Source organism: Oncorhynchus clarkii, chromosome 4 (genome assembly GCF_045791955.1).
Source record: "Oncorhynchus clarkii lewisi isolate Uvic-CL-2024 chromosome 4, UVic_Ocla_1.0, whole genome shotgun sequence".
NCBI classification, from domain to species: Eukaryota; Metazoa; Chordata; class Actinopteri; order Salmoniformes; family Salmonidae; genus Oncorhynchus; species Oncorhynchus clarkii.
In genome coordinates, this window is record NC_092150.1 from 70,910,975 (window position 1) to 70,936,546 (window position 25,572).

Genomic DNA, 25,572 nt, shown 5'->3' on the forward strand with positions numbered 1-25,572 from the left:
AAATGTCTGGCATGTGTATAACCAGTAAATGTACATTATTTTCTCTATTGCAGGCATGTGTTTGCATTGTGTGTATTTTCTCTCAAGAAAGCTATTCACAGTATTTATAGCTTAACACTTAATTGGTTGGTTTTGAGGATATATCTAACTGATTATCTAGACTGATATAATAGGTTTGTTGTTTATGTTTGGATACATACTGTACAGTATATTTACAATTTTTCTCTCAAAACATAGCACGGGGTAGTGTAGTGCAGTGGTCTTCAAACCTCTCATCGGGCACCCAAGATTTTCCCTTAAGTAGCTCACCTAATTCTCTAATCAAGGGCTTAATGATTAGTGATTGGAATCAGGTGTGCTAGCTCTGGAATAAGAACGTCTGGGGGTCCTCGAGGAGAAGTTTGAAACCCACTGGTCTAGTGCATGTTCTCTGATCTCGGTTTTAGGCTTTTTATGCTGTATGATCTCTCTTCCATGTATTTGGTTACTAAGGGTGTGTGTGTGTGTGTGTGGGTAGGAGCGGAGGACGATGAGTGGGATGATGAGTGGGATGATGTGAAGTCGAACTCCGAGTCTGGAGATGGAGGGGCCATCCAGAGAGGAGGGGCTACTGGCTCCTCCATGAAGATCTCCCTCAACAAGTAAGACAGCTGACTACTACTCCAAACCATCACACTGAATCCACAAACACTAGCCATGACCTAAAGACCACTTTTACCCAGATTTTACCCACGGTAAACATAAACATTGAGTCAATATACAGAGTTTGGCCATCTTCGTTTGCGGTTTAGAATCTGAGACGTTTGGCGGAGGATAGTTGGCCCAACTCTGTTAAACCATTGCCGTTGGATTTCCAGACTGTCAAGTGTCCCTTTCTACCTAACCACTGACACTTAACCCCTGACCTTTACCCCTGTGTGTTCCTCTTTGAGCAGGTTCCCCGGGTTCTCCAAGTCTGGTCCTGAGCTGTTCCTCCTCTGCAAGCAACCACCCAAGGGAAAGGAGAAGATAACCATCTATGTGAGTTGGTGGAGGACCGTCATCAGTACTGGACATTGAATGGAGTGTGGTTGGCTGTGTTGTTTAGCAATTTTTTGTACTGTAGTCTTTTCAAATTGCTGTAGGATTTATCTTGTAGGATTTAGTAGGGTTGTCTCTGCTCCGTCTCAGATGGGGGAGGTTGGTCCAGTGTGGTCCTATCCAGAGGCTCAGCTGGACTGTGTCGTAGCCGACCCTAAGAAGGGCACCAAGATGTACGGCCTGAAGAGCTACATCGAGTACCATGTCATACCCAACGTAAGTGTCTGTGGGACCACTACTAGTATCAATGTGAATGGTCATTAATGTTTCTGGCTCGATCATTTCTAGGGACAGATACATTGTCCAAATGCCTGATATAACGAGCTGTCTCAGATAAAAGCTGCAGTTGCCGAAAGCCAATATTATGCCAACCCATTGGCATTATAGTGCATGTTAACTTTGTGTGATTGGTTTGCAGACCACAAACAGACCTGTCAATCACCGATACAAGCACTTTGATTGGCTGTATGAGAGGCTACTGGACAAGTTCGGTTCAGCCATCCCCATCCCCTCTCTACCGGACAAGCAGGTCACAGGTGAGAGACTGACCTGCTAACCTCTCCTCTTCTCCACTGAGAAACCCTCTGTCTATCCTATAGGAGAGGAGTTCACTTAATGTATGAAGGTATATGTGGAGCCTGGGGTGCTCCTTTCAATGCACACCGCTTATATCTGCTCTCCCTCCCTTTCTCCCTCCCTCTCTGCCAGGGCGTTTTGAGGAGGAGTTTATCAAGATGAGGATGGAGAGGTTGCAGGGCTGGATGACCAGGATGTGTCGGCACCCTGTGGTCTCCAACAGTGACGTCTTCCAACTCTTCCTGACCTACAAGGACGAGAAGGTACAGTAGGAGTCTTCCTCATCTTCCTCCCCCAGGAACAGCAGAGGGGTGCAGTATCAGACTGGACATGGAGCTCTGACTGTACAGGACTGGTAGTGACACTGAGGATTGGCTATTGAGCACTGTGTGTTGCAGGACTGGAAAACAGGGAAGAGAAAAGCAGAGAAAGACGAGGATGTGGGAGTGATGATCTTCTCCTCCATAGAGCCTGAAGCCCCCGACCTGGACCCCATCGAAGTGTGAGTGACATCACACCACTCTGCAGCAGACATACACAATATGAAATGCTATGGGGTGGTTTTCTTCATTTGTTTCCATTGCGTAACAGGGAGCAGAAGTGTGATCAGTTCAGTCGTTTCACCAAAGCTATGGATGATGGTGTGAAGGATCTACTCACAGTGGGCCAGGAGCACTGGAAGAGATGCACAGGACGTATGTATGCACTACATAAACACTACACAGCAGCTATGCAGACTACATAGTTATAACACATGACCGAATCTGTGTGTGTCCTCAGCTTTGCCCAAAGAGTACCAGAGGATTGGCAAGGCCTTCCAGAACCTCTCGTCTGTCTTCACCAGCAGTGGATACCAAGGTAGGCCTGCTTGGACAGACATTTACCCCACTAAATGGGATATATATGGATCTCTGTATGTTTTAGTTTGTTCAATGTAAGTGTTGTTGCGTGTAATGTAAAAAAAACAGGTTCTTGTATCTGCAGGAGAGGCCACCCTCACCGATGCCATGACTTCAGCAGGAAAGACCTATGAGGAGATAGCTCAGATGGTGGCTGAGCAGGTACAGTACCAGTACAGACGTGTCATAACCTGAAGATCTCTCTCTTAACCCTGTATCTCCTCTGGGTTAAAAGAAATTATCAGAATGTGTGGTTATTTTCAGTGTCAGAATTGAATTTCCATGTTATTTTATTTGATTATTTAAAAACAAGATACTGTTAGGTTCTGAACAAACAGAGTAAAAACTCAAACGGATGACTAGGAAAAATCTCAAACCAAGTTTATTCACCCACTGGGTCATACACAAATCAAAATCAAATCAAATTTATTTATATAGCCCTTCGTACATCAGCTGATATCTCAAAGTGCTGTAAAGAAACCCAGCCTAAAACCCCAAACAGCAAGCAATGCAGGTGTAGAAGCACGGTGGCTAGGAAAAACTCCCTAGAAAGGCCAAAACCTAGGAAGAAACCTAGAGAGGAACCAGGCTATGAGGGGTGGCCAGTCCTCTTCTGGCTGTGCCGGGTGGAGATTATAAAAGAACATGGCCAAGATGTTCAAATGTTCATAAATTACCAGCATGGTCCAATAATAATAAGGCAGAACAGTTGAAACTGGAGCAACAGCACGGCCAGGTGGACTGGGGACAGCAAGGAGTCATCATGTCAGGTAGTCCTGAGGCATGGTCCTAGGGCTCAGGTCTTCCGAGAGAGAGAAAGAAAGAGAGAATTAGAGAGAGCACACTTAAATTCACACAGGACACCGAATAGAACAGGAGAAGTACTCCAGATATAACAAACTGACCCTAGCCCCCCGACACATAAACTAATGCAGCATAAATACTGAAGGCTGAGACAGGAGGGGTCAGGAGACACTGTGGCCCCATCCGATGACACCCCCGGACAGGGCCAAACAGGAAGGATATAACCCCACCCACTTTGCCAAAGCACAGCCCCCACACCACTAGAGGGATATCTTCAACCACCAACTTACCATCCTGAGACAAGGCTGAGTATAGCCCACAAAGATCTCCGCCACGGCACAACCCAAGGGGGGGGCGCCAACCCAGACAGGATGACCACATCAGTGACTCAACCCACTCAGGTGACGCACCCCTCCCAGGGACGGTATGAGAGAGCCCCAGTAAGCCAGTGACTCAGCCCCTGTAATAGGGTTAGAAGCAGAGAATCCCAGTGGAAAGAGGAGAACCGGCCAGGCAGAGACAGCAAGGGCGGTTCGTTGCTCCAGAGCCTTTCCGTTCACCTTCCCACTCCTGGGCCAGACTACACTCAATCATATGACCCACTGAAGAGATGAGTCTTCAGTAAAGACTTAAAGGTTGAAACCGAGTTTGCGTCTCTGACATGGGTAGGCAGACCGTTCCATAAAAATGGAGCTCTATAGGAGAAAGCCCTGCCTCCAGCTGTTTGCTTAGAAATTCTAGGGACAATTAGGAGGCCTGCGTCTTGTGACCGTAGCGTACGTGTAGGTATGTACGGCAGGACCAAATCAGAGAGATAGGTAGGAGCAAGCCCATGTAATGCTTTGTAGGTTAGCAGTAAAACCTTGAAATCAGCCCTTGCTTTGACAGGAAGCCAGTGTAGGGAGGCTAGCACTGGAGTAATATGATCACATTTTTTGGTTCTAGTCAGGATTCTAGCAGCCGTATTTAGCACTAACTGAAGTTTATTTAGTGCTTTATCCGGGTAGCCGGAAAGTAGAGCATTGCAGTAGTCTAACCTAGAAGTGACAAAAGCATGGATTAATTTTTCTGCATCATTTTTGGACAGAAAGTTTCTGATTTTTGCAATGTTACGGAGATGGAAAAAAGCTGTCCTTGAAATGGTCTTGATATGTTCTTCAAAAGAGACATCAGGGTCCAGAGTAACGCCGAGGTCCTTCGCAGTTTTATTTGAGACGAATGTACAACCATTAAGATTAATTGTCAGATTCAACAGAAGATCTCTTTGTTTCTTGGGACCTAGAACAAGCATCTCTGTTTTGACCAAGTTTAAAAGTAGAAAGTTTCAGCCATCCACTTCCTTATGTCTGAAACACATGCTTCTAGCGAGGGCAATTTTGGGGCTTCACCATGTTTCATTGAAATGTACAGCTGTGTGTCATCCGCATAGCAGTGAAAGTTAACATTATTTTTTTGAATGACATCCCCAAGAGGTAAAATATATAGTGAAAACAATAGTGGTCCTAAAACGGAACCTTGAGGAACACCGAACGCACGAGGACAGATGCAGAGCCTCGGTCTGATGCCATTAAAAGGTCATTTACCAGGAGGGCCAAGCACAGGAAGCAGCTCTTTCAGTAGTTTAGTTGGAATAGGGTCCAGTATGCAGCTTGAAGGTTTAGAGGCCATGATTATTTTCATCAGTGTGTCAAGAGATATAGTACTAAAACACTTGAGCGTCTCTCTTGATCCTAGGTCCTGGCAGAGTTGTGCAGACTCAGGACAACTGAGCTTTGAAGGAATACGCAGATTTAAAGAGGAGTCCGTAATTTGCTTTCCAATAATCATGATCTTTTCCTCAAAGAAGTTCCTGAATTTATCATTGCTAAAGTGAAAGCCATCCTCTCTTGGGGAATGCTGCTTTTTAGTTAGCTTTGCGACAGTATCAAAAAGGAATTTCGGATTGTTCTTATTTTTCTCAATTAAGTTAGAAAAATAGGATGATCGAGCAGCAGTAAGGGCTCTTCGGTACTGCACGGTACTGTCTTTCCAAGCTAGTCGGAAGACTTCCAGTTTGGTGTGGCGCCATTTCCATTCCAATTTTATGGAAGCTTGCTTCAGAGCTCGGGTATTTTCTGTGTACCAGGGAGCTAGTTTCTTATGAGAAATGTTTTTACACCTGCAAAGACAAAGCATGATTACACAAGCACATATATTTATAACCTCCTACTAGGCAGGGTCAACTCCTTACACGTCTAAATAGCCAATACATCTCTGTCGCCAGGCAGGAACTTAATTGGTTTCTCTCACTGGTGTAGTCATGGTCCTTCCTGATGTTAGAACCTTGGTGGGTGTGGAAGTGTGTGTGTGAGATAGGACTGTTGTGGTGGGCCCCTCTGGCCCCCCTCCCAGAGGTTTCTTCTCACTTCATCTGTTGACTTAACCTCGAGCCGAATTCCACGCTCCTCTAGTTTCGCAGCTGGCCTGCCCTAACAGAGACTAACTACACTGTTGCCCTTTTACCTCCCTCCTTAGGACATACACCAGATTCCTATCCACCCTTCATTGACCCCAACATATACATTCCTTGTACATGTAAAGTATCAACATGTTTTAGTATAGTAAAAGTATATTTCGAGCTAGAATCCAACAATATGCATACAAAATTATTAAATTGATTAAGAATCATTGAGGATGAAGACAAAAAAGCACAAATGTCTGTGACTTATTTCCATTGTGGTCCTCTTTCATGATAGTGTTTGGCATAATGTGGCACGATAAAAAAAGATACATCTAAATTGGCAGGCCAATTTGGTTACTTAATCAAAAGAACACAAAAACATCCAGTTTACACACTATACACAAAGGAACTAGGAGGGATTGCTCACACAAGCACAGTATCCATTAACTAGGATTTCACCTTCCTTTTAATGCTACTCAGAGTGGGAATAGTTTTAACACAGACAGATTATTCCACTCAGAGGCTGCTGAAGAGTCTCCTGTTGAGAGTGTAGTTGCTCAAGGGCTGTAAATGTGTGTATTAGTATTTGAAAGGCAATGTGTGCTATACGTCAGATGTAGCCTTGTTTTTTTTTTGTCTCAGTTGTTGAGGTCTTGGAATCCAAAATAAGCCTTTGAGGGAATGTATGCTAGTCTACTTTGAGGGGCAGCTTTGGGCGAGTGGGGGCAACTTCCTGTTGCTCTGTGTACTTCCTTTAGCCCCAAAGGCCTTGTGCTCTATTCCCGTTCCTTTGGTCTCTCTTTTTTCTTCATCGCCCCAAGCTGCTCCTGTCTGATGTCACTTCCTGGATGTCTGCGTGCGTTTCCTGTGACCTCAGTGTCTGTTTTATATCCTTGTTCTGACCTTCTTCTGACCCTTTCACTAAGCATCCTGTGTGTGAGGTGTGTGTTATCTGAAGGGAAGAGGTCAAGACTTGTATGATTACTCCATGACATTAATTTAAGGCCACCAGCACTAAATTTAAGGCCACCAGAGCAAAATATGTTCTCTACGTTCCTCTGACAGTTCAGTTGAACATAATGTTTGAATATCAGTTATCTTTATATCCATGACGGTGTAGTGTGGTTTGTAATGAAATCAAAGCCCCACCCTGTTTTTGATGTTGTCGCAGCAGCGTCGACATGGAGGACTCATCTGGTAAGCATGTGTTGCTCCAGTCCAGAGGTTTCTGTCCTTGGTCCAGACTCTGTTTGACTTCTTTTTGACCTCCACCAATCATTAGCTGTGTAGTTCCAATCCTGGGTAGTTACTAGCACTCAGACACAGTGCTGTCTATATATACATATATATATGTGTGTGTGTGTGTGTGTCAGTTCCACATTATAGTAAACCTACAGTTCCCTACCTTGGTTCTCTGGTAATGTTTGGATGGATGTGTTATGGATCTCTTCCATGACCAAGCACGCCTTTGTGGATGTTGTTTTCCCTACATGGTCCTTTATTGTCTCTGTTTTTGGTCATATTTCTATCGTTTTTAAGTGGTTTCCTGTTTTTTGCTATTTGAGACATTGCTACTACGTTTCTTTCTGATGATGTCACAGTTGTATTATTGTACTCATTTGTTCATTGGCTTTTCTGGCTCAGTACCAAAAGTGGAATGTGAATTGGCTTTTGCGCTGTTTGCAGGGGATATTGGGTTGTGCGGCTGTGTGTGTGATTTGATATCTAATTGTCCATGTTCTCTCTCTGTAGCCCAGGAAAGACCTGCACTTCCTCATGGAGAACAACAATGAGTACAAAGGCCTTCTGGGATGTTTCCCTGACACCATTGGAGTACACAAGGTAGGCTCCTACGCGGGAGGGAGGGAGGGAGGGAGAGAGGGAGAGAGAGAGGGAGAGAGAAACTGGTATTCACATGATACTGAGCCTAGGGCAGAGGAGAGAGAGCGAGAGAATAACAACCATATGAAAATAACATTGCTAAAAGAACAAAACCATTTTATTTTGGTTAGGACCTACAGTGTCTTTGCTATTAATGTAGATCCCTGTTTAATCCAGTATAGCTGTAAAGTTGAATCCCTAGGATTTTGTGTAAAGCTGAAGACTGCTCTGTCTTTTCACTGTTAGGCGGCCATAGAGAAGGTGAAGGAGGGAGACCGGCTGGTGGCAGCTAGCAAGATCACCCCTCAAGACAAAGTGACCATGGCTAAACGTGTTAGCACCATGTCATATGCACTACAAGGTAAGGCTACTGGTCTAATGCTAAACGTGTTAGCACCATGTCATATGCACTACAAGGTAAGGCTACTGGTCTAATGCTAAATGTGTTAGCAATGGTTAAATGTGCTAGCACAAAGTACTGTAAGCCTATGGCGTATAAAGAGATGGTTCCATCATCTATCACGTGATAGTGAATTTCCTGTTTTCCCCCCGCCCACAGCTGAGATGAACCACTTCCATAGCAACCGTATCTACGACTACAACAGGGTGATGCAGCTGTACCTGGAGGAGCAAGTGAAGTTCTACGAGACGGTAAGAACACAATTTTAAAATGTCAGTAACTTCTTCTCAAATAGAAAACCTATGAGTTCTTTGCCTGAATGACAGTGGATCTAAAGCAAATGAGTATTGCTAGCATTGAAATTATATTAATGAATGGGTCATTTCCACATGCTCAAATGCAATTGTCTCTGACCCTGGTCACAAGGTCTGCTATGAGAGGGACTGCTATGAATAGATGCATCTGTACATACAAATAGTAGTCCATCAACAATGCTTCAATCTGATGAATATTTTTATTTAGGCATTCAACACATGGCTTTCAATGGGATTTTTCTCTTTATTCCTGGTTTGGGCAGATTGCTGAGAAGCTGAAGCAAGCACACAGTCAATTCACCACAATTCATTCACAATTCACCACCATGTAAACCTGCCTCCTAAGACAGAAATGCAAGAAACAGCTTAACACCCAAGAGATCTCTCTTTTTCTATTTCTCACTCTGTTGCTTTTTCCCTTTGCGCTCAGTGCAATTTCATTTCCTGCAGTCGTTAGCTAATGATGCTAATGTAATCTGTTTTAAACAGTCTAGGAACTGTTTAGGAAGAGGTGTAGACAGTCGAAACCCAGATGGGTGGATTGCAGCAGTGCCTGATGCACAGTGGGTGCCACATGCAGCACCAAACAGCCCAGTCCCACAGGAAACAACACTGACTTCTTCCTGTGTCTCAGGTCAGGGTAACATGACAAACATTCAGGCCCTCATTGAACATAAGTATTGCCCTCACTGCCTCAGTGATTCACTCAAAATGCAGAGGTCAAAGAGCAGCTCTCTTCCCCTGGCAAAGAGGATACTGTTTGCATTTCCTTGTTTGACTGAATCCATGGGCTAGTCATGTGGAACTGACTTCCTCAGTTCCACATTATAGTAAAACTACAGTTCCCTACCTTGGTTCTCTGGTAATGTTTGGGTGGATGCGTTATGGATCTCTCCCATGACCAAGCACGCCTTTGTGGATGTTGTTTTTTGCTCCATGGTTCTTTATTATCCCCTGGTCATCTTTTGGACCTTACCCCGGCATCACAGCATTTTTTAATCACCGCATTTCAACAGAAATTGTGTTTGATTTTTTTAAGTGATTGAAACACACTCACAGTTCAAAGTAGAGATGTTGCATTATGCCTTGTCAGTTAAGTTCCAGCAGATATGAGAGAGAGTGTGTCACCACGCCCCTTGCTTGTGAGTGTGTCTGAACACTGCTGGCAGTGCCCCGCCTCTTCCTTCACTCACTTCCTCGATCTCTAACAGGAAGCTCGACCCTTTCCTGCCACTGTGCCTTGTTGACGTTCTGTAGAAAATAGAACTGCATGCTTCGCTAATTCCCCCCTGCCTCATTTTTTTTTTTTTTTTTTTACTATTCACATCTTTCCAAAAACATGGAGTTCTGCTTTTCTCCCTTCTGGAAGGACAAATCCTGATGGGGAATGTTAGAGGTTATGCAATGGGAGCCTACTCCTCGTCCATGGAAGCCACACATCAGCGAGCCAATGCTTCTCCCAAAGCCAGTGCCAAACATGGTGGCTGGGTCCCAATACTCGTAAATTGCTCTCTTGTTTTCTTTCCTTCAAAAACAGCTGAGCGGTTTCACAATATTGCTTTCACCTATCAAATCCTTACATAGCAGTGGTTAGTAAGGAAATGTGTTAAGACAATTGGGACACAGCCATGCCTTTATCCGGGTGTCTATGACAGCTCTTCTCTGCCTCACTCCACTTAATACCGCAGTGCAATCTTCAATCATTATTTAATCTCACTCTTTCTATTCTCGTCACATAAATACAAATACATCTATATTCTATCTGATGCATGTGCTTTTTGGTTGTTGAGGTATTATTTTATGTATAGAAATATTTGCGATACGTTGTCACCCAGAAAGAGGAGAAATTGAGTTTGATTTAATAAAAATGATTTGTACTCTCCATGTACACGTTTGCATTTCTTTGAGTGTGTTTGTGGGAGTGAGTGTGTTTGTGGGAGTGAGTGTGAGTCATGTCTTGTTCTGCCGGACTTGTGTATTTGGGACGACACCCACCCACACACACTCATATACACACACAGCAGGCCCCGTCTGAAAATTCTGTGGAGATGGATAGGAATGAAAATGAGTTGGTCTATAAGCAGAGCGGAGCGTCAAAGAGTGTGTTTGTGCTGATTATGAGGGTGGAATGAAAGAGGTCTTTCACCCTGTACTCTGCCTGCACCCAGCTCTGACTGAAATCAGGTGCAGCTGAGCTGGGTCTCTCTCTACACCCAGAAAGAGTTAAATATTTCACTCTATAAAGAGTTAAATACGCTATATATACAGAAGTATGTGGACATCTCTTAAAATGTGTGGATGTGGCTGTTTCAGCCACACTCGTTGCAGACGGGTGTACAAAATCGACTACACAGCCATGGAATCTCCATAAACAAACATTGGCAGTAGAATGGCCTTACTGAAGAGCTTAGTGACTTTCAATGTGGCACCATCATAGGATGCCACCTTTCTAACAAGTCAGGTTGTCAAATTTCTGCACTGCTAGAGCTGCCCCGGTCTACTGTAAGTGCTGTTATTGTGAAGTGGAAATGTCTAAGAGCAACAACGGCTCAGATGTGAAGTGGTAGGCCATACAAGCTCACAGAATGGGACCACCGAGTGCTGTAGTGCATACAAACTGTCTGTCCTCTGTTGCAACACTCACTACCGAGTTCCAAACTGCCTCTGGAAGCAAGGTCGGCACAAGAACTGTTCATCGGGAGCTTCATGAAATGGGTTTCTATGACTGAGCAGCCGCACGCACACAAGAAAAACATAAAAAACATAGCTGATATGGCTGACTTGCTAAAACAAATGTGGTGTCTACTGACAATTGAGATGTACAAACTATGGTATAAGGTGACGACAAGCAGATGAGGCAATCTGTAATTTCGATTAAGACATTGAGCGAGCTACAGTAGGACGAACGTAGTCAATATAACTTTGTTTTGCACTATTGAAATGTACAGCGCCACAATTCAGAACATGGGCCGTTCTTATAGTGTTCTCCCTGTACACCAATTCAGAAGAACTGTAGGATAAATAAAGAGGGCATATAAGCAGACAATGAAAGCTCTTACAATATTTGATTATTACAGTTCTCTAAAACAGGTTAAATGCTACATGTACACCACCAAGTCAGAACAGTAGGCAAAATTAAGAGGGGTATATGGACCAAATTATTAGGGTGAGGCACATGGGCTACTAACATCTTACTGCACAACATACACTTAGTATTACTTTCTTAGCTACAGTATGCATATCTACCTGGCATATTACATAATTTATGCAGGAGCATACAATACATTTTTGGACTCCCCTTGTTGTGCTGTGCTCACTTGAACAGGAAGGTGGCGCGTCCTTCATGGGCTTATTTTGTCATCAAAGTCTGTCATTCTCTGGATTTATGGTGCTTTCAAAACAACTGGGAACTCTGGGGGGGGGGAAACAAGGTAAAATCGTGATGACATCATTGATCTTCGGGTCGTAGCTGTAGAAAGAGACCAGATTTACAGTTCCGAGTTGGATGACCGTTCAAAATGTATTTTCCAATGCATTTATTCCCGACTTCCCAGTTGTTTTCGCAGTTCCAAGTTAAGTTGTTTAGACCGCGGCACAAATTATGTTTCATTGACAGCATGGCCATGTGAATGTTTATCATTTTAAACTTGGAAAAAAGCCCTTAATCCCAGATTTGGGACCACACAGCCATTCCACCGAATAGCAGGCTAGTGATTGGTTTGCAAAGCTTGCAGTTAGCCACTGTCACTGATTCCTTCCAAACCACTCATTGTTGAATTTGGGATTTCTAACTTCTTGTGTAATGTTTATGGCCGATGAGCACCAATTCGTTTAATCTATCATTTCTCTTCATTATTTCTCTTAATATGACAATAATTAAATAGGATTTGCCAGTAGATTGTCGACTTGATTCATGATGATGACTGCTAGCTAAGATTTTGAAAGTATGATGTTGACAGCCCAGTCAATTCCTGCCAGTCTGCACAGCGCGATATCAACCCAGAACATATTGGACTGCTTTTTCTCTACCACATCTCTGGATTCCTACCACAAGCTCTGAACCTTTACACCGGATCATCGCAGCTAGCTAGCTGCTATCCGAGTGTCTACTCCTGGCTAACGTCTCTGTCCGGAAGCAAGCACCAGTTGGCTTGGAGCTAGCCTCGAGCTAGGCCCATCTCCTGGCTAGCTGAAGAGGTCCATCAGCCAATTTCTTGGGTTACAATACCTATTTTGCCAATTGGCCTGGACCCTTTTACTGCCGACACGGAGTGCCAACGATCCATCACAACTGATGTGCCGACGTAACCTTCCGAGGGGATCTCAACAGGCTCTTCCATCGCGACGTCAACCGAAGGCCCTTCTGCTAGCTCCGGCCCGCTAGCTGTCTGAATCGCCGTGTCTCCAGCTCGCCTAGCTACTCACTGGACGCTATGATCACTCATGCCTCTCCCTAATGTCAATATGTCTTGTCCATTGCTGTTTTGGCTAGTGATTATTGTGTTATTTCGATGTAGAGCCTCCAGCCCTGCTCAATATGCCTTAGCTAGCCCTTTTGTTCCACTCCCCACTCATGTGGTGACCTCACCTGGCTTAAATGGTGCCTCGAGAGACAAAACCTCTCTCATCGCCACTCAATGCCTAGGTTTACCTCCACTGTATTGATATCCTACCATACCCTTATCTGTACATTATTCCTTGAATCTATTATTCTGCGCCCAGAAATCTGCTCCTTTTACTCTCTGTTCTGGACGTACTAGACAACCAGTTCTTATAGCCTTTATCCGTACCCTTATCCTACTCCTCCTCTGTTCCTCTGGTGATATAGAGGTTAACCCAGGCGCTGCAGCACCTAGCTCCACTCCCATTCCCCATGTGCTCTCATTTGTTGACTTCTGTAACTATAAAAGCCTTGGTTTCATGCATGTTAACATCAGAAGCCTTCTCCCTAAGTTTGTTTTATTCACTGCTTTAGCACACTCCGCCAACCCAGATGTCCTAGCCATGTCTGAATCCTGGTTTAGGAAGGCCACCAAAAATCCTGACATTTCCATCCCCAACTGCAACATTTTCCGACAAGATAGAACTGCCAAGGTGAACCGAGTGCCTGCAGAGTTCTGTTATACTATCCAGGTCTGTTCCCAAACAATTTGGGCTTCTACTTTTAAAAGTCCACCTTTCCAGAAACAAGTCTCTCACTGTTGTAGCTTGTTATAGACCACCTTCAGCCCCCAGCTGTGACCTGGACACCATATGTGAATTGATTGCCCCCCATCTATCTTCAGAGCTTGTGCTGCTAGGTGACCTAAACTGGGATATGCTTAACACCCCGGCTCGTCCTACAATCTATGCTCGATGCCAATATATCAAGGAACCTATCAGGTACAACCCTAAATCCGTAACCATGGGCACCCTCTTAGATATCATCCTGACCAACTTGCCCTCTAAATACACCTCTGCTGTCTTCAACCAGGATCTCAGCGATCATTGCCTCATTGTAAAACTGACCATCCTACCGATCCTTGACTTCGGCAATGTCATTTACAAAATAGCCTCCAACACTACTCAGCAAACTGGATGTAGTCTATTACAGTGCCATCTGTTTTGTCACCAAAACCCCATATACTACCCACGACTGCGACCTGTATGCTCTCGTTGGCTGGCCCTCACTACATATTCGTCGCCAAACCCACTGGCTCCAGGGCATCTGTAAGTCTATCCTAGGCAAAGCCCCGCCTTATCTCAGCTCACTGGTCACCATAGCAACACCCACCGGTAGCACACGCTCCAGCAGGTATATTTCACTGGTCACCCCCAAAGCCAACACTTACTTTGGCTGCCTTTCCTTCCAGTTCTCTGCTACCAATGACTGTAACTAATTGTAAAAATCACTGAAGCTGGAGACTTATAACTCCCTCTCTAACTTTAAGCATCAGCTGTCAGAGCAGCTTACCGATCACTGTACCTGTACACAGCCAATCTGTAAATAGCACACCCAACTACCTCATCCCCATATTGTTACTTATCCTCTTGCTCTTTTGCACCCCAGTATCTCTACTTGCACATCATCATCTGCACATCTATCACTCCAGTGTTAATGCTAAATTGTAATTATTTTGCTTCCATGGCCTATTTATTGCCTACCTCCCTACTCTTCTACATTTGTACACACTGTACATAGATTGTTCTATTGTGTTATTGACTGTACGTTTGTTTATGTGTAACTCTGTGTAGTTGTATTTGCCGCACTGCTTTGCTTTATCTTGGCCAGGTTGCAGTTGTAAATGAGAACTTATTCTCAACTGGCCTACCTGGTTAAATAAAGGCGAAATACAAATAAATAAAACATGATCAGTCCAATCAAAGCTGCTGTACATATAACTTAATTTGATGTAATTTTATCTGTGGCCAATGACCTTGATATTTCTTGGATGGGCACTTGTAATGTAACTCTATGGCAGCACCCAAGGGACTAGAATTTTCTAGCTCTAATGTTCTAGTTCTTGTGGGGCGGCAGATAGCCTAGTGTTTAGAGTGTTGGGACAGAAACTGTAAGGTTGCTGGATCGAATCCCCGAGCTGACATGGTAAAAATATTTTGTTCTGCCCCTAAACAAGGCAGTTAACCCACTGTTCCTAGGCTGTCATTGTAAATAAGAATTTGTTCTTCACTGACTTGCCTAGTTAAATAAAGGTTGCATTACCATTAGACTTGGCAGTGACATAGTGTCCCCATGAGTGACAGAACACTGAGCTAGGCTGAAACACCTGCGTTTTGGAGTTGCCTTACTCAAGAAAACAAAAAAGTGTTTGTATGCGTGTTTGTATGCGGCTTTATTAGTAACATGCCCCCCCCCCAAAAAAAATAAAAACAAATGTATTTGTTTTTGTAAAAATGTTGGCCTCAAAACAGGTTTCCAGCGTTTCCACTGCACAAGACTAAGATCACCATGCCAAGCGTCAGCTGGAGTCCGACGAATCTGGGTTTGACAAATGCCAGGAGAACGCTACCTGCCCAAATGCATAGTGCCAACTGTAAAGTTTGGTGGAGGAGGAATAATGGTCTGGGGCTGTTTTTCATGGTTAGGTTTAGGCCCGTTACTTCCAGTGAAGGGAAATCTTAACGCTACAGCATACAATGACATTCTATATGATTCTGTGCTTCCAACTTTGTGGCAACAGTTTGGGGAAGGCCCTTTCCAGTTTCAGCATGACAAAGCCCCTGTGTTCAATGCGAGGTCCATACAGAAATGGTTTGTCGCAAATCGGTGTGGAAGATCTTGACTGGCTTGCACAGATCCCTGACCTTCACCCCATTAAACACCTTAGGGATGAATTGGAACGCCGACTGCTTATCACCCAACACCAGTGCCACTCCTCACTAATGCTCTTGATGCTGAATGGAAGCAAGTCCCTGCAGCAATGTGGAAAGCCTTCCCAGAAGAGTGGAGGCTGTTATAGCAGCAAAGGGGGGACCAACTCCCATGTTAATGCCCATGATTTTGGAATGAGATGTTCGACAAGTAGGTGTCCACATACTTTTGGTCATGTAGTGTATCTTTCTTCTACACACACAAATAGGTAAATATCTCAATCTGCACACAAGGCCATAAACACCCACACTTCCTTGTGTTTGAACGCTAACTGCAGTTTAAGAACAGCGGCAGTTAGCCTAGTGGTTAATAGTGTTGGGCCAATAACCGAAAGTTCGCTGGTTTGAATCCCCAAGCCGACAAGGTGAAAAATCTGTCTGTGCCCGTGAGCAAGGTACTTAACCCTAATTGCTCCTTTAAGTCAGTCTGGTTAAGAGCATCTGCTAAAATGTAAGAACGTTATATTTACATTCATCTGAGTTTTGTGTTTTTCTAGTTGGGATTCAGCCCTTAGTGTAAAGACTAACACACATTGCAGTTTAAACAGTGTCCTTTCTCTTCTATATATTATGTATGGTATAATATATAGCATTTTATGTACTGTATAGTATATTGTCCACCTGACTGTGGATCTATAGGAGGGAAGTTCCCCTTCATCCCTCCAGCAATAGGCTGTTAGTTTGGCACAGTCATGTTATTATAGTACAGGACTGTGGAATCTATGTAACTCCAGCCATCTTCTAGACAGGTCAACACACACACAAAGGACTTCTCGACGTGTGCCACCCCTTCCATTCAATACTTGTTTCTCAGAGTTCACTGGACAATATCTGTTGCTGTGTCTGTATTGGTCAGAAGACTTTAGTACAACATGCCACAGTATCCAGGACTGAGCTTCTCACTGAGCACAGGTGGCTGGTGGCACCTTCATTTGGGAGGATGGACTCAGTAATGGTTGGAACGGAATAAATTGAATGGGATCAAACATGTGGTTTCCATGTGTTTGATAATATTCCTTTCACTCTATTCCAGACATTATTATGAGCCGTCCTCACCTCACCAGCCTCCTGTGCCTGTCAGGCTTATTGGTGGCATGGCCACATATGCAAATTTAAACATTATGCAAAAATATATCCACACACATTCAAAAATATGTGCACACACTGAAAATCCATCTCCAGACCGGTGAGTAAGGTTTACAGCACATTTCACTGTGTGGAGCATGTACATCTGTGGTGATGTCATCAGATCAGACGAGCCATTATGGAGCCTGACCGTCATCAGGGGTGGTTGTCATGGCCATGCGGTGGTTTCTCAGGGCGACATGCGTGGGCGGAAGGTACGTGGGCGGATCATCATACTGACTTTCCTTAGAGAGTAGTAGTCCGAGTCCTTCCAGGAATACCACACGATTCCGTCTGGTCCTAGAGGGTTCTTCCCCTTGGGGGAATACCGGCCTCCCTGTGGGGTCACAAACACAGTCAGAGTCAGCGGTCAGGGTGGTAACAGGGAGGAATACCGGTGACCAGATACCTATAGGTCTGTAAATATCTGTCAAGCACTTTGTGACAACTGCTGATGTAAAAAGGGGATTATAAAAAACATTTGATTGTTTGATTGGTTATGAATATTATTTTGATTATCATTACACACATACCTCTATCAAACATTCACATAGCATTCACATTCTATCTGACAAGGTCATTTATTGTGCAGTGTGTGTGTGTGTCTGTATGGTGAGGTTGTTACTCTGTAGTAGACTCCGTTGAGGTTGGCGTAGAAGCACTGGTTGTACCACCAGCCTCCGTGGGATATCTCAGCACAGATGTTGCCAGTGTCGGGGGTGCTGAAGCCCTGCTTGTCATGGTACCAGCTGAATGAGTCCTCCGTCGTCCCACTGAACCCAGACACATGGAGACAGTACTGGCTGTCCTCCCCATCCACACTGTATGGAGAGAGACACACACACGCACACGGACAAGCAGAAGTTAAAATGCCACCCAAAAGAGAATGTCTAGGTCATTCCAAATTCCATTAACAGTGTGTGTTTTCATTCAAATAAAATTGAAAATCCGCAGAAAATTACCATTTTGAAATGTCCAACTTCTGCAAAAATGTTAACCCACTCAACCCCAAGGTCTTCCCAAGTTTTCACCATTGTTGTTTAAGCCCTGGTTATTTTTTTGCTTTGGACAAGTAATTTTACTTATTTAATGTGATTAGTGATTAATTAACATTTGTCCCTCAGGTTTAAGGTCTATCGTGAAATGTGAACTGGACTCTCGTTTTAATATGGTAAAACTATTTCTTTTGAAAAAGGAACATTGAACATTAATAGTCGAATCATAGTGTAGAAGCAGGTGAGATGGTTCTACTGTTTTTTTGGGGGTGTTTTGTGTTGAAAAACTGAGTACATTGAGTATAACATGTCAACCCTGTTACTCATTATAGGCTAGAAATGTTTTAACACGTTCAAATATTGTTGTTAAGCTTGCATTCAAGCTTGTATCTAACCCCCACCTGAAGCTCTGGTAGAGGGCGTGTTTGTCTCTAACCCCCACCTGAAGCTCTCATAGAGGGCGTGTTTGTCTCTAACCCCCACCTGAAGCTCTCGTAGAGGGCGTGTTTGTATCTAACCCCCACCTGAAGCTCTGGTAGAGGGCATGTTTGTCTCTAACCCCCACCTGAAGCTCTGGTAGAGGGTGTGTTTGTCTCTAACCCCCACCTGAAGCTCTGGTAGAGGGCGTGTTTGTCTCTAACCCCCACCTGAAGCTCTGGTAGAGGGCGTGTTTGTATTTAACCCCCACCTGAAGCTCTGGTAGAGGGCGTGTTTGTCTCTAACCCCCACCTGAAGCTCTGGTAGAGGGCGTGTTTGTCTCTAACCCCCACCTGAAGCTCTGGTAGAGGGCGTGTTTCTCTCTAACCCCCACCTGAAGCTCTGGTAGAGGGCGTGTTTGTCTCTAACCCCCACCTGAAGCTCTGGTAGAGGGCGTGTTTGTATTTAACCCCCACCTGAAGCTCTGGTAGAGGGCATGTTTGTCTCTAACCCCCACCTGAAGCTCTGGTAGAGGGCGTGTTTCTCTCTAACCCCCACCTGAAGCTCTGGTAGAGGGCGTGTTTGTCTCTAACCCCCACCTGAAGCTCTGGTAGAGGGCGTGTTTGTCTCTAACCCCCACCTGAAGCTCTGGTAGAGGGCGTGTTTGTCTCTAACCCCCACCTGAAGCTCTCGTGGAGGGCGTGTTTGTCTCTAACCCCCACCTGAAGCTCTGGTAGAGGGCGTGTTTGTGCTTGTTGCTCCAGTCCTCTAGGTCAATCCTGAGGCTATAGTCTCCCTGGCTGGTCAGGTCATGGATGTGGTCGTTACCCAGCCAGAACTCAGAATGCATATCACCAAACCCGTCCTTATACTCCCTCCAGCTCCGGTCAAAGGTCACAGAGCCATCCACACGCCGCTGGAGCATCGTCCAGCCACCACCTGGGAGAAGGAGAGGATACGTATACATTAAATATGACATACACTACCAAAAGTTTTAGAACACCTACTTATTCAAGAGTTTTTATTTTTACTATTTTCTACATTGTCGAATAATCATGAAGACATCAAAACTATAAAATAACACATATGGAATCATGTAATAACCAAAAAAGTGTTAACCAAATCAAAATATTTTATATTTGAGATTCTTCAAATAGCCACCCTTTGCCTTGATGACAGCTTTGCACACTCTTGGCATTGGTAGTGTACAAGTAATGCAAACACACATTATGAGGATATGTTATTGACTGATAAAACTGGTTCTTCAAACCACAAACCAACTCTGTTCATGTGTGACACTTGTGAGTGTATATAACCCTCACCCTCTGTCTCCATGTCACAGTAAACCTCGACAGGCATAACCCCCAGTGAAGGCACCACCGTGTACAGACCAGAGCGCCTCACCCCGTTATAGTAGATAGACGCACAATCTATAGGACAGTTCCTCACATGCTGTACCTCTGGCGGACAGAGAAAACACAGAGTGTTTCATCAGTATTTGACACAAACTTAAAAATGTAGTATTTGAGCAGAGATGAACAGGTGAGATATTGGACTCAGAGAATACTTTTAAAGAGGCTTGTCACCCCCTACTGGTAAATTGTAGACCTTGGCTCCAATGAATTGTAGAGATGTTAAATAAGTACAAAATAAGGCAATAATATTAACATATATATAAATATATCTGTGTGTGTGTGTGTGTGTGTGTGTGTGTTTATCAATAATGGGTGTCTATGTACCTGGATGCAGGGCCTCCTCTGAACTCATCTGAGGGCTGGTACCGACAATGTTGATCATACAGCCAGGGTTCCTCCGTACACTCTCTACCAGCCGAGACAGGTTATGGATCTGGGCCTAGAGAGACAGACGACAAGCTCTCAACAAGTTTGAAAAATGTACTTAGATTATTACATTACTGGTACTGTAAGATGTGTACTGTTCTGTGTACCTGAAGGTCGTAGATGAGGGTCCCTTGTAAGTGCACTAGTGTGGTGGCCTCGGCATAGTGTGTCTCCAATTCATGGAAACGATGCTCCAAGGATGAGTTAATACGGGTCTTCTCCTCGCTCTGATATATACACACACACACACATTAAGACAACAATGCATGGTTATGTACACAGCAAAGAATAAACTCCACAGCTGGCCATTTCAAAATCCATGCAAGTAATGGAACAATGCTTGAAAGTGTTGATTGTTTGAAATATCTGGGTTTGAGGATATATTCTGAATGATCTTTTGAAAAGCACATTGATTATATTCGAAAAACAATTAACTATAAGCTACACAGATCTAATAATTGTTTTACTTTATCCATTAGAAAGACCTTAGTAACTCAACTGCTGCTTCCTATAATAGACTATGGTGGCATCATCTATAAAAACACAACCACGACCTTACTTTATGAATGAGATGTAATTTATATCAATCTTTGAAGATTGATTCCTGGATGCCATTATAAGGCACATCATTGCACAATGTGTGAATCACTAAATGGTCTGTCACTGTCTAACAGAAGACAACTGCATTGGTACCAATTTCTTTCTAAATGTATCTATTTAAATCTCTCTGTATCAGTGGAGGCTGCGGAGGAGGAGGACAGCTCATAATGTCTGGAACGGAGTGAATGGAATGATACCATTCCACGTATTCCGCTCCAGCCACTATCACGAGCCCGTCTTCCCCAATTAAGGTGCCACCAACCTCCTGTGCCCTGTATATACTCACTTTACAAGACACACACTACTCCTTTCAAAAACAGTAGCAATCACAAATTCTAAGGGTATATCATGAGGTTGGAGTAAGATCTTTCAGATACAAAGGCCCAACTTACTGAAATAATTTACATTCAGAAATCAGGACATTACAATCACACAGGGAATTTAAGAAAGGCCTTTTTCGAATGTTAAGAAAAAACTGTGTTTTTAAGTAATAGAAACATCACCATGTGAAGATGTTTGTAAATATGTATCTATGTATTACAGGTACTTGGTTGTATTAGTAGTGTTAGCAGTAGTTTCTATTAGTTTTATTAGTTGTATTAGTAGTGTTAGCAGTAGTTTTTATTAGTTGTATTAGTAGTGTTAGCAGTAGTTTGTATTTGTTGTATTAGTAGTGTTAGCAGTAGTTTTTATTAGTTGTATTAGTAGTGTTAGCAGTAGTTTTTATTAGTTGTATTAGTAGTGTTAGCAGTAGTTTTTATTAGTTGTATTAGTAGTGTTAGCAGTAGTTTTATTAGTTGTATTAGTAGTGTTAGCAGTAGTTTTTATTTGTTGTATTAGTAGTGTTAGCAGTAGTTTGTATTTGTTGTATTAGTAGTGTTAGCAGTAGTTTTTATTAGTTTTTATTAGTTGTATTTGTAGTGTTAGCAGTAGTTTTTATTAGTTGTATTATTAGTGTTAGCAGTAGTTTTTATTTGTTGTATTAGTAGTGTTAGCAGTAGTTTTTATTTGTTGTATTAGTAGTGTTAGCAGTAGTTTTTATTTGTTTTATTGGTAGTGTTAGCAGTAGTTTTTATTTGTTGTATTAGTAGTGTTAGCAGTAGTTTTTATTTGTTGTATTAGTAGTGTTAGCAGTAGTTTTTATTTGTTTTTATTAGTTGTATTTGTAGTGTTAGCAGTAGTTTTTATTAGTTGTATTTGTAGTGTTAGCAGTAGTTTTTATTAGTTGTATTAGTAGTGTTAGCAGTAGTTTTTATTTGTTTTATTAGTAGTGTTAGCAGTAGTTTTTATTTGTTTTTATTAGTTGTATTAGTAGTGTTAGCAGTAGTTTTTATTAGTTGTATTAGTGTTAGCAGTAGTTTTTATTAGTTGTATTAGTAGTGTTAGCAGTAGTTTTTATTAGTTGTATTAGTAGTGTTAGCAGTAGTTTTTATTTGTTTTATTAGTAGTGTTAGCAGTAGTTTTTATTTGTTTTTATTAGTTGTATTAGTAGTGTTAGCAGTAGTTTTTATTAGTTGTATTAGTGTTAGCAGTAGTTTTTATTAGTTGTATTAGTAGTGTTAGCAGTAGTTTTTATTAGTTGTATTAGTAGTGTTAGCAGTAGTTTTTATTAGTTGTATTAGTAGTGTTAGCAGTAGTTTTTATTAGTTGTATTAGTAGTGTTAGCAGTAGTTTTTATTAGTTGTATTAGTAGTGTTAGCAGTAGTTTTTATTAGTTGTATTAGTAGTGTTAGCAGTAGTTTTTATTAGTTGTATTAGTAGTGTTAGCAGTAGTTTTTATTAGTTGTATTAGTAGTGTTAGCAGTAGTTTTTATTAGTTGTATTAGTAGTGTTAGCAGTAGTTTTTATTTGTTGTATTGGTAGTGTTAGCAGTAGTTTTTATTTGTTGTATTGGTAGTGTTAGCAGTAGTTTTTATTTGTTGTATTGGTAGTGTTAGCAGTAGTTTTTATTAGTTGTATTAGTAGTGTTAGCAGTAGTTTTTATTAGTTGTATTAGTAGTGTTAGCAGTAGTTTTTATTAGTTGTATTAGTAGTTTTAGCAGTAGTTTTTATTTGTTGTATTGGTAGTGTTAGCAGTAGTTTTTATTAGTTGTATTAGTAGTGTTAGCAGTAGTTTTTATTAGTTGTATTAGTAGTGTTAGCAGTAGTTTTTATTTGTTGTATTGGTAGTGTTAGCAGTAGTTTTTATTAGTTGTATTAGTAGTGTTAGCAGTAGTTTCTATTAGTTTTATTAGTTGTATTAGTAGTGTTAGCAGTAGTTTTTATTAGTTGTATTAGTAGTGTTAGCAGTAGTTTGTATTTGTTGTATTAGTAGTGTTAGCAGTAGTTTTTATTAGTTGTATTAGTAGTGTTAGCAGTAGTTTTTATTAGTTGTATTAGTAGTGTTAGCAGTAGTTTTTATTAGTTGTATTAGTAGTGTTAGCAGTAGTTTTTATTTGTTGTATTAGTAGTGTTAGCAGTAGTTTGTATTTGTTGTATTAGTAGTGTTAGCAGTAGTTTTTATTAGTTTTTATTAGTTGTATTTGTAGTGTTAGCAGTAGTTTTTATTAGTTGTATTATTAGTGTTAGCAGTAGTTTTTATTTGTTGTATTAGTAGTGTTAGCAGTAGTTTTTATTTGTTGTATTAGTAGTGTTAGCAGTAGTTTTTATTTGTTTTATTGGTAGTGTTAGCAGTAGTTTTTGTTTGTTGTATTAGTAGTGTTAGCAGTAGTTTTTATTTGTTGTATTAGTAGTGTTAGCAGTAGTTTTTATTTGTTTTTATTAGTTGTATTTGTAGTGTTAGCAGTAGTTTTTATTAGTTGTATTTGTAGTGTTAGCAGTAGTTTTTATTAGTTGTATTAGTAGTGTTAGCAGTAGTTTTTATTTGTTTTATTAGTAGTGTTAGCAGTAGTTTTTATTTGTTTTTATTAGTTGTATTAGTAGTGTTAGCAGTAGTTTTTATTAGTTGTATTAGTGTTAGCAGTAGTTTTTATTAGTTGTATTAGTAGTGTTAGCAGTAGTTTTTATTAGTTGTATTAGTAGTGTTAGCAGTAGTTTTTATTTGTTTTATTAGTAGTGTTAGCAGTAGTTTTTATTTGTTTTTATTAGTTGTATTAGTAGTGTTAGCAGTAGTTTTTATTAGTTGTATTAGTGTTAGCAGTAGTTTTTATTAGTTGTATTAGTAGTGTTAGCAGTAGTTTTTATTAGTTGTATTAGTAGTGTTAGCAGTAGTTTTTATTTGTTTTATTAGTAGTGTTAGCAGTAGTTTTTATTAGTTGTATTAGTGTTAGCAGTAGTTTTTATTAGTTGTATTAGTAGTGTTAGCGGTAGTTTTTATTAGTTGTATTAGTAGTGTTAGCAGTAGTTTTTATTAGTTGTATTAGTAGTGTTAGCAGTAGTTTTTATTAGTTGTATTAGTAGTGTTAGCAGTATTTTTTATTAGTTGTATTAGTAGTGTTAGCAGTAGTTTTTATTAGTTGTATTAGTAGTGTTAGCAGTAGTTTTTATTAGTTGTATTAGTAGTGTTAGCAGTAGTTTTTATTAGTTGTATTAGTAGTGTTAGCAGTAGTTTTTATTAGTTGTATTAGTAGTGTTAGCAGTAGTTTTTATTTGTTGTATTGGTAGTGTTAGCAGTAGTTTTTATTAGTTGTATTGGTAGTGTTAGCAGTAGTTTTTATTTGTTGTATTGGTAGTGTTAGCAGTAGTTTTTATTAGTTGTATTAGTAGTGTTAGCAGTAGTTTTTATTAGTTGTATTAGTAGTGTTAGCAGTAGTTTTTATTAGTTGTATTAGTAGTTTTAGCAGTAGTTTTTATTTGTTGTATTGGTAGTGTTAGCAGTAGTTTTTATTAGTTGTATTAGTAGTGTTAGCAGTAGTTTTTATTAGTTGTATTAGTAGTGTTAGCAGTAGTTTTTATTTGTTGTATTGGTAGTGTTAGCAGTAGTTTTTATTAGTTGTATTAGTAGTGTTAGCAGTAGTTTTTATTAGTTGTGTTAGCAGTAGTTTTTATTAGTTGTATTAGTAGTGTTAGCAGTAGTTTTTATTTGTTGTATTGGTAGTGTTAGCAGTAGTTTTTATTAGTTGTATTAGTAGTGTTAGCAGTAGTTTTTATTAGTTGTATTAGTAGTGTTAGCAGTAGTTTTTATTAGTTGTATTAGTAGTGTTAGCAGTAGTTTTTATTAGTTGTATTGGTAGTGTTAGCAGTAGTTGTATTAGTTGTATTAGTAGTGTTAGCAGTAGTTTTTATTAGTTGTATTTGTAGTGTTAGCAGTAGTTTTTATTAGTTGTATTAGTAGTGTTAGCAGTAGTTTTTATTAGTTGTATTAGTAGTGTTAGCAGTAGTTGTATTAGTTGTATTAGTAGTGTTAGCAGTAGTTTTTATTAGTTGTATTAGTAGTGTTAGCAGTAGTTTTTATTTGTTGTATTGGTAGTGTTAGCAGTAGTTTTTATTAGTTGTATTGGTAGTGTTAGCAGTAGTTGTATTAGTAGTGTTAGCAGTAGTTTTTATTAGTTGTATTAGTAGTGTTAGCAGTAGTTTTTATTAGTTGTATTAGTAGTGTTAGCAGTAGTTTTTATTTGTTGTATTAGTAGTGTTAGCAGTAGTTTGTATTTGTTGTATTAGTAGTGTTAGCAGTAGTTTTTATTAGTTGTATTAGTAGTGTTAGCAGTAGTTTTTATTAGTAGTGTTAGCAGTAGTTTGTATTTGTTGTATTAGTAGTGTTAGCAGTAGTTTTTATTAGTTGTATTAGTAGTGTTAGCAGTAGTTTTTATTAGTTGTATTAGTAGTGTTAGCAGTAGTTTTTATTAGTTGTATTAGTAGTGTTAGCAGTAGTTTTTATTAGTTGTATTAGT

General features: G+C 41.0%; 2 protein-coding genes across 9 annotated transcripts in view; one reads left to right on the forward strand and one right to left on the reverse strand.

Annotated features, from left to right (window-relative positions):
• LOC139407217 (sorting nexin 9b) overlaps positions 1 to 10,276 on the forward strand; it is a 32,942-nt gene extending 22,666 nt beyond the window's left edge. For 4 of the 8 annotated variants that reach the window (XM_071150792.1, XM_071150785.1, XM_071150787.1 and 1 more), the window contains 13 exons: positions 518 to 641; positions 936 to 1,020; positions 1,171 to 1,296; positions 1,499 to 1,616; positions 1,789 to 1,919; positions 2,055 to 2,158; positions 2,248 to 2,351; positions 2,437 to 2,514; positions 2,641 to 2,717; positions 7,552 to 7,641; positions 7,927 to 8,041; positions 8,240 to 8,331; positions 8,658 to 10,276. In XM_071150792.1, the coding sequence (XP_071006893.1) occupies positions 518 to 641; positions 936 to 1,020; positions 1,171 to 1,296; positions 1,499 to 1,616; positions 1,789 to 1,919; positions 2,055 to 2,158; positions 2,248 to 2,351; positions 2,437 to 2,514; positions 2,641 to 2,717; positions 7,552 to 7,641; positions 7,927 to 8,041; positions 8,240 to 8,331; positions 8,658 to 8,726 (1,313 nt within the window). In that variant the 3' untranslated portion in view covers positions 8,727 to 10,276. Of the gene's footprint in view, positions 1 to 517; positions 642 to 932; positions 1,021 to 1,170; positions 1,297 to 1,498; positions 1,617 to 1,788; positions 1,920 to 2,054; positions 2,159 to 2,247; positions 2,352 to 2,436; positions 2,515 to 2,640; positions 2,718 to 7,551; positions 7,642 to 7,926; positions 8,042 to 8,239; positions 8,332 to 8,657 lie in introns of all 8 variants that reach the window. The other 4 variants (XM_071150784.1, XM_071150790.1, XM_071150786.1 and 1 more) reach the window with 1 other exon arrangement.
• A 4,975-nt stretch (positions 10,277 to 15,251) lies between these two features.
• Positions 15,252 to 25,572, reverse strand: part of LOC139407819 (angiopoietin-related protein 7) — a 28,280-nt gene continuing 17,959 nt past the window's right edge. The window contains exons 3-8 of the mRNA XM_071151684.1: positions 20,251 to 20,370; positions 20,042 to 20,156; positions 19,625 to 19,762; positions 19,025 to 19,241; positions 17,516 to 17,711; positions 15,252 to 17,227 (exon numbers count right to left, since the gene is read on the reverse strand). Coding sequence (XP_071007785.1) covers positions 17,081 to 17,227; positions 17,516 to 17,711; positions 19,025 to 19,241; positions 19,625 to 19,762; positions 20,042 to 20,156; positions 20,251 to 20,370 — 933 coding nt within the window. The 3' untranslated portion in view covers positions 15,252 to 17,080. The remainder of the gene's footprint in view (positions 17,228 to 17,515; positions 17,712 to 19,024; positions 19,242 to 19,624; positions 19,763 to 20,041; positions 20,157 to 20,250; positions 20,371 to 25,572) is intronic.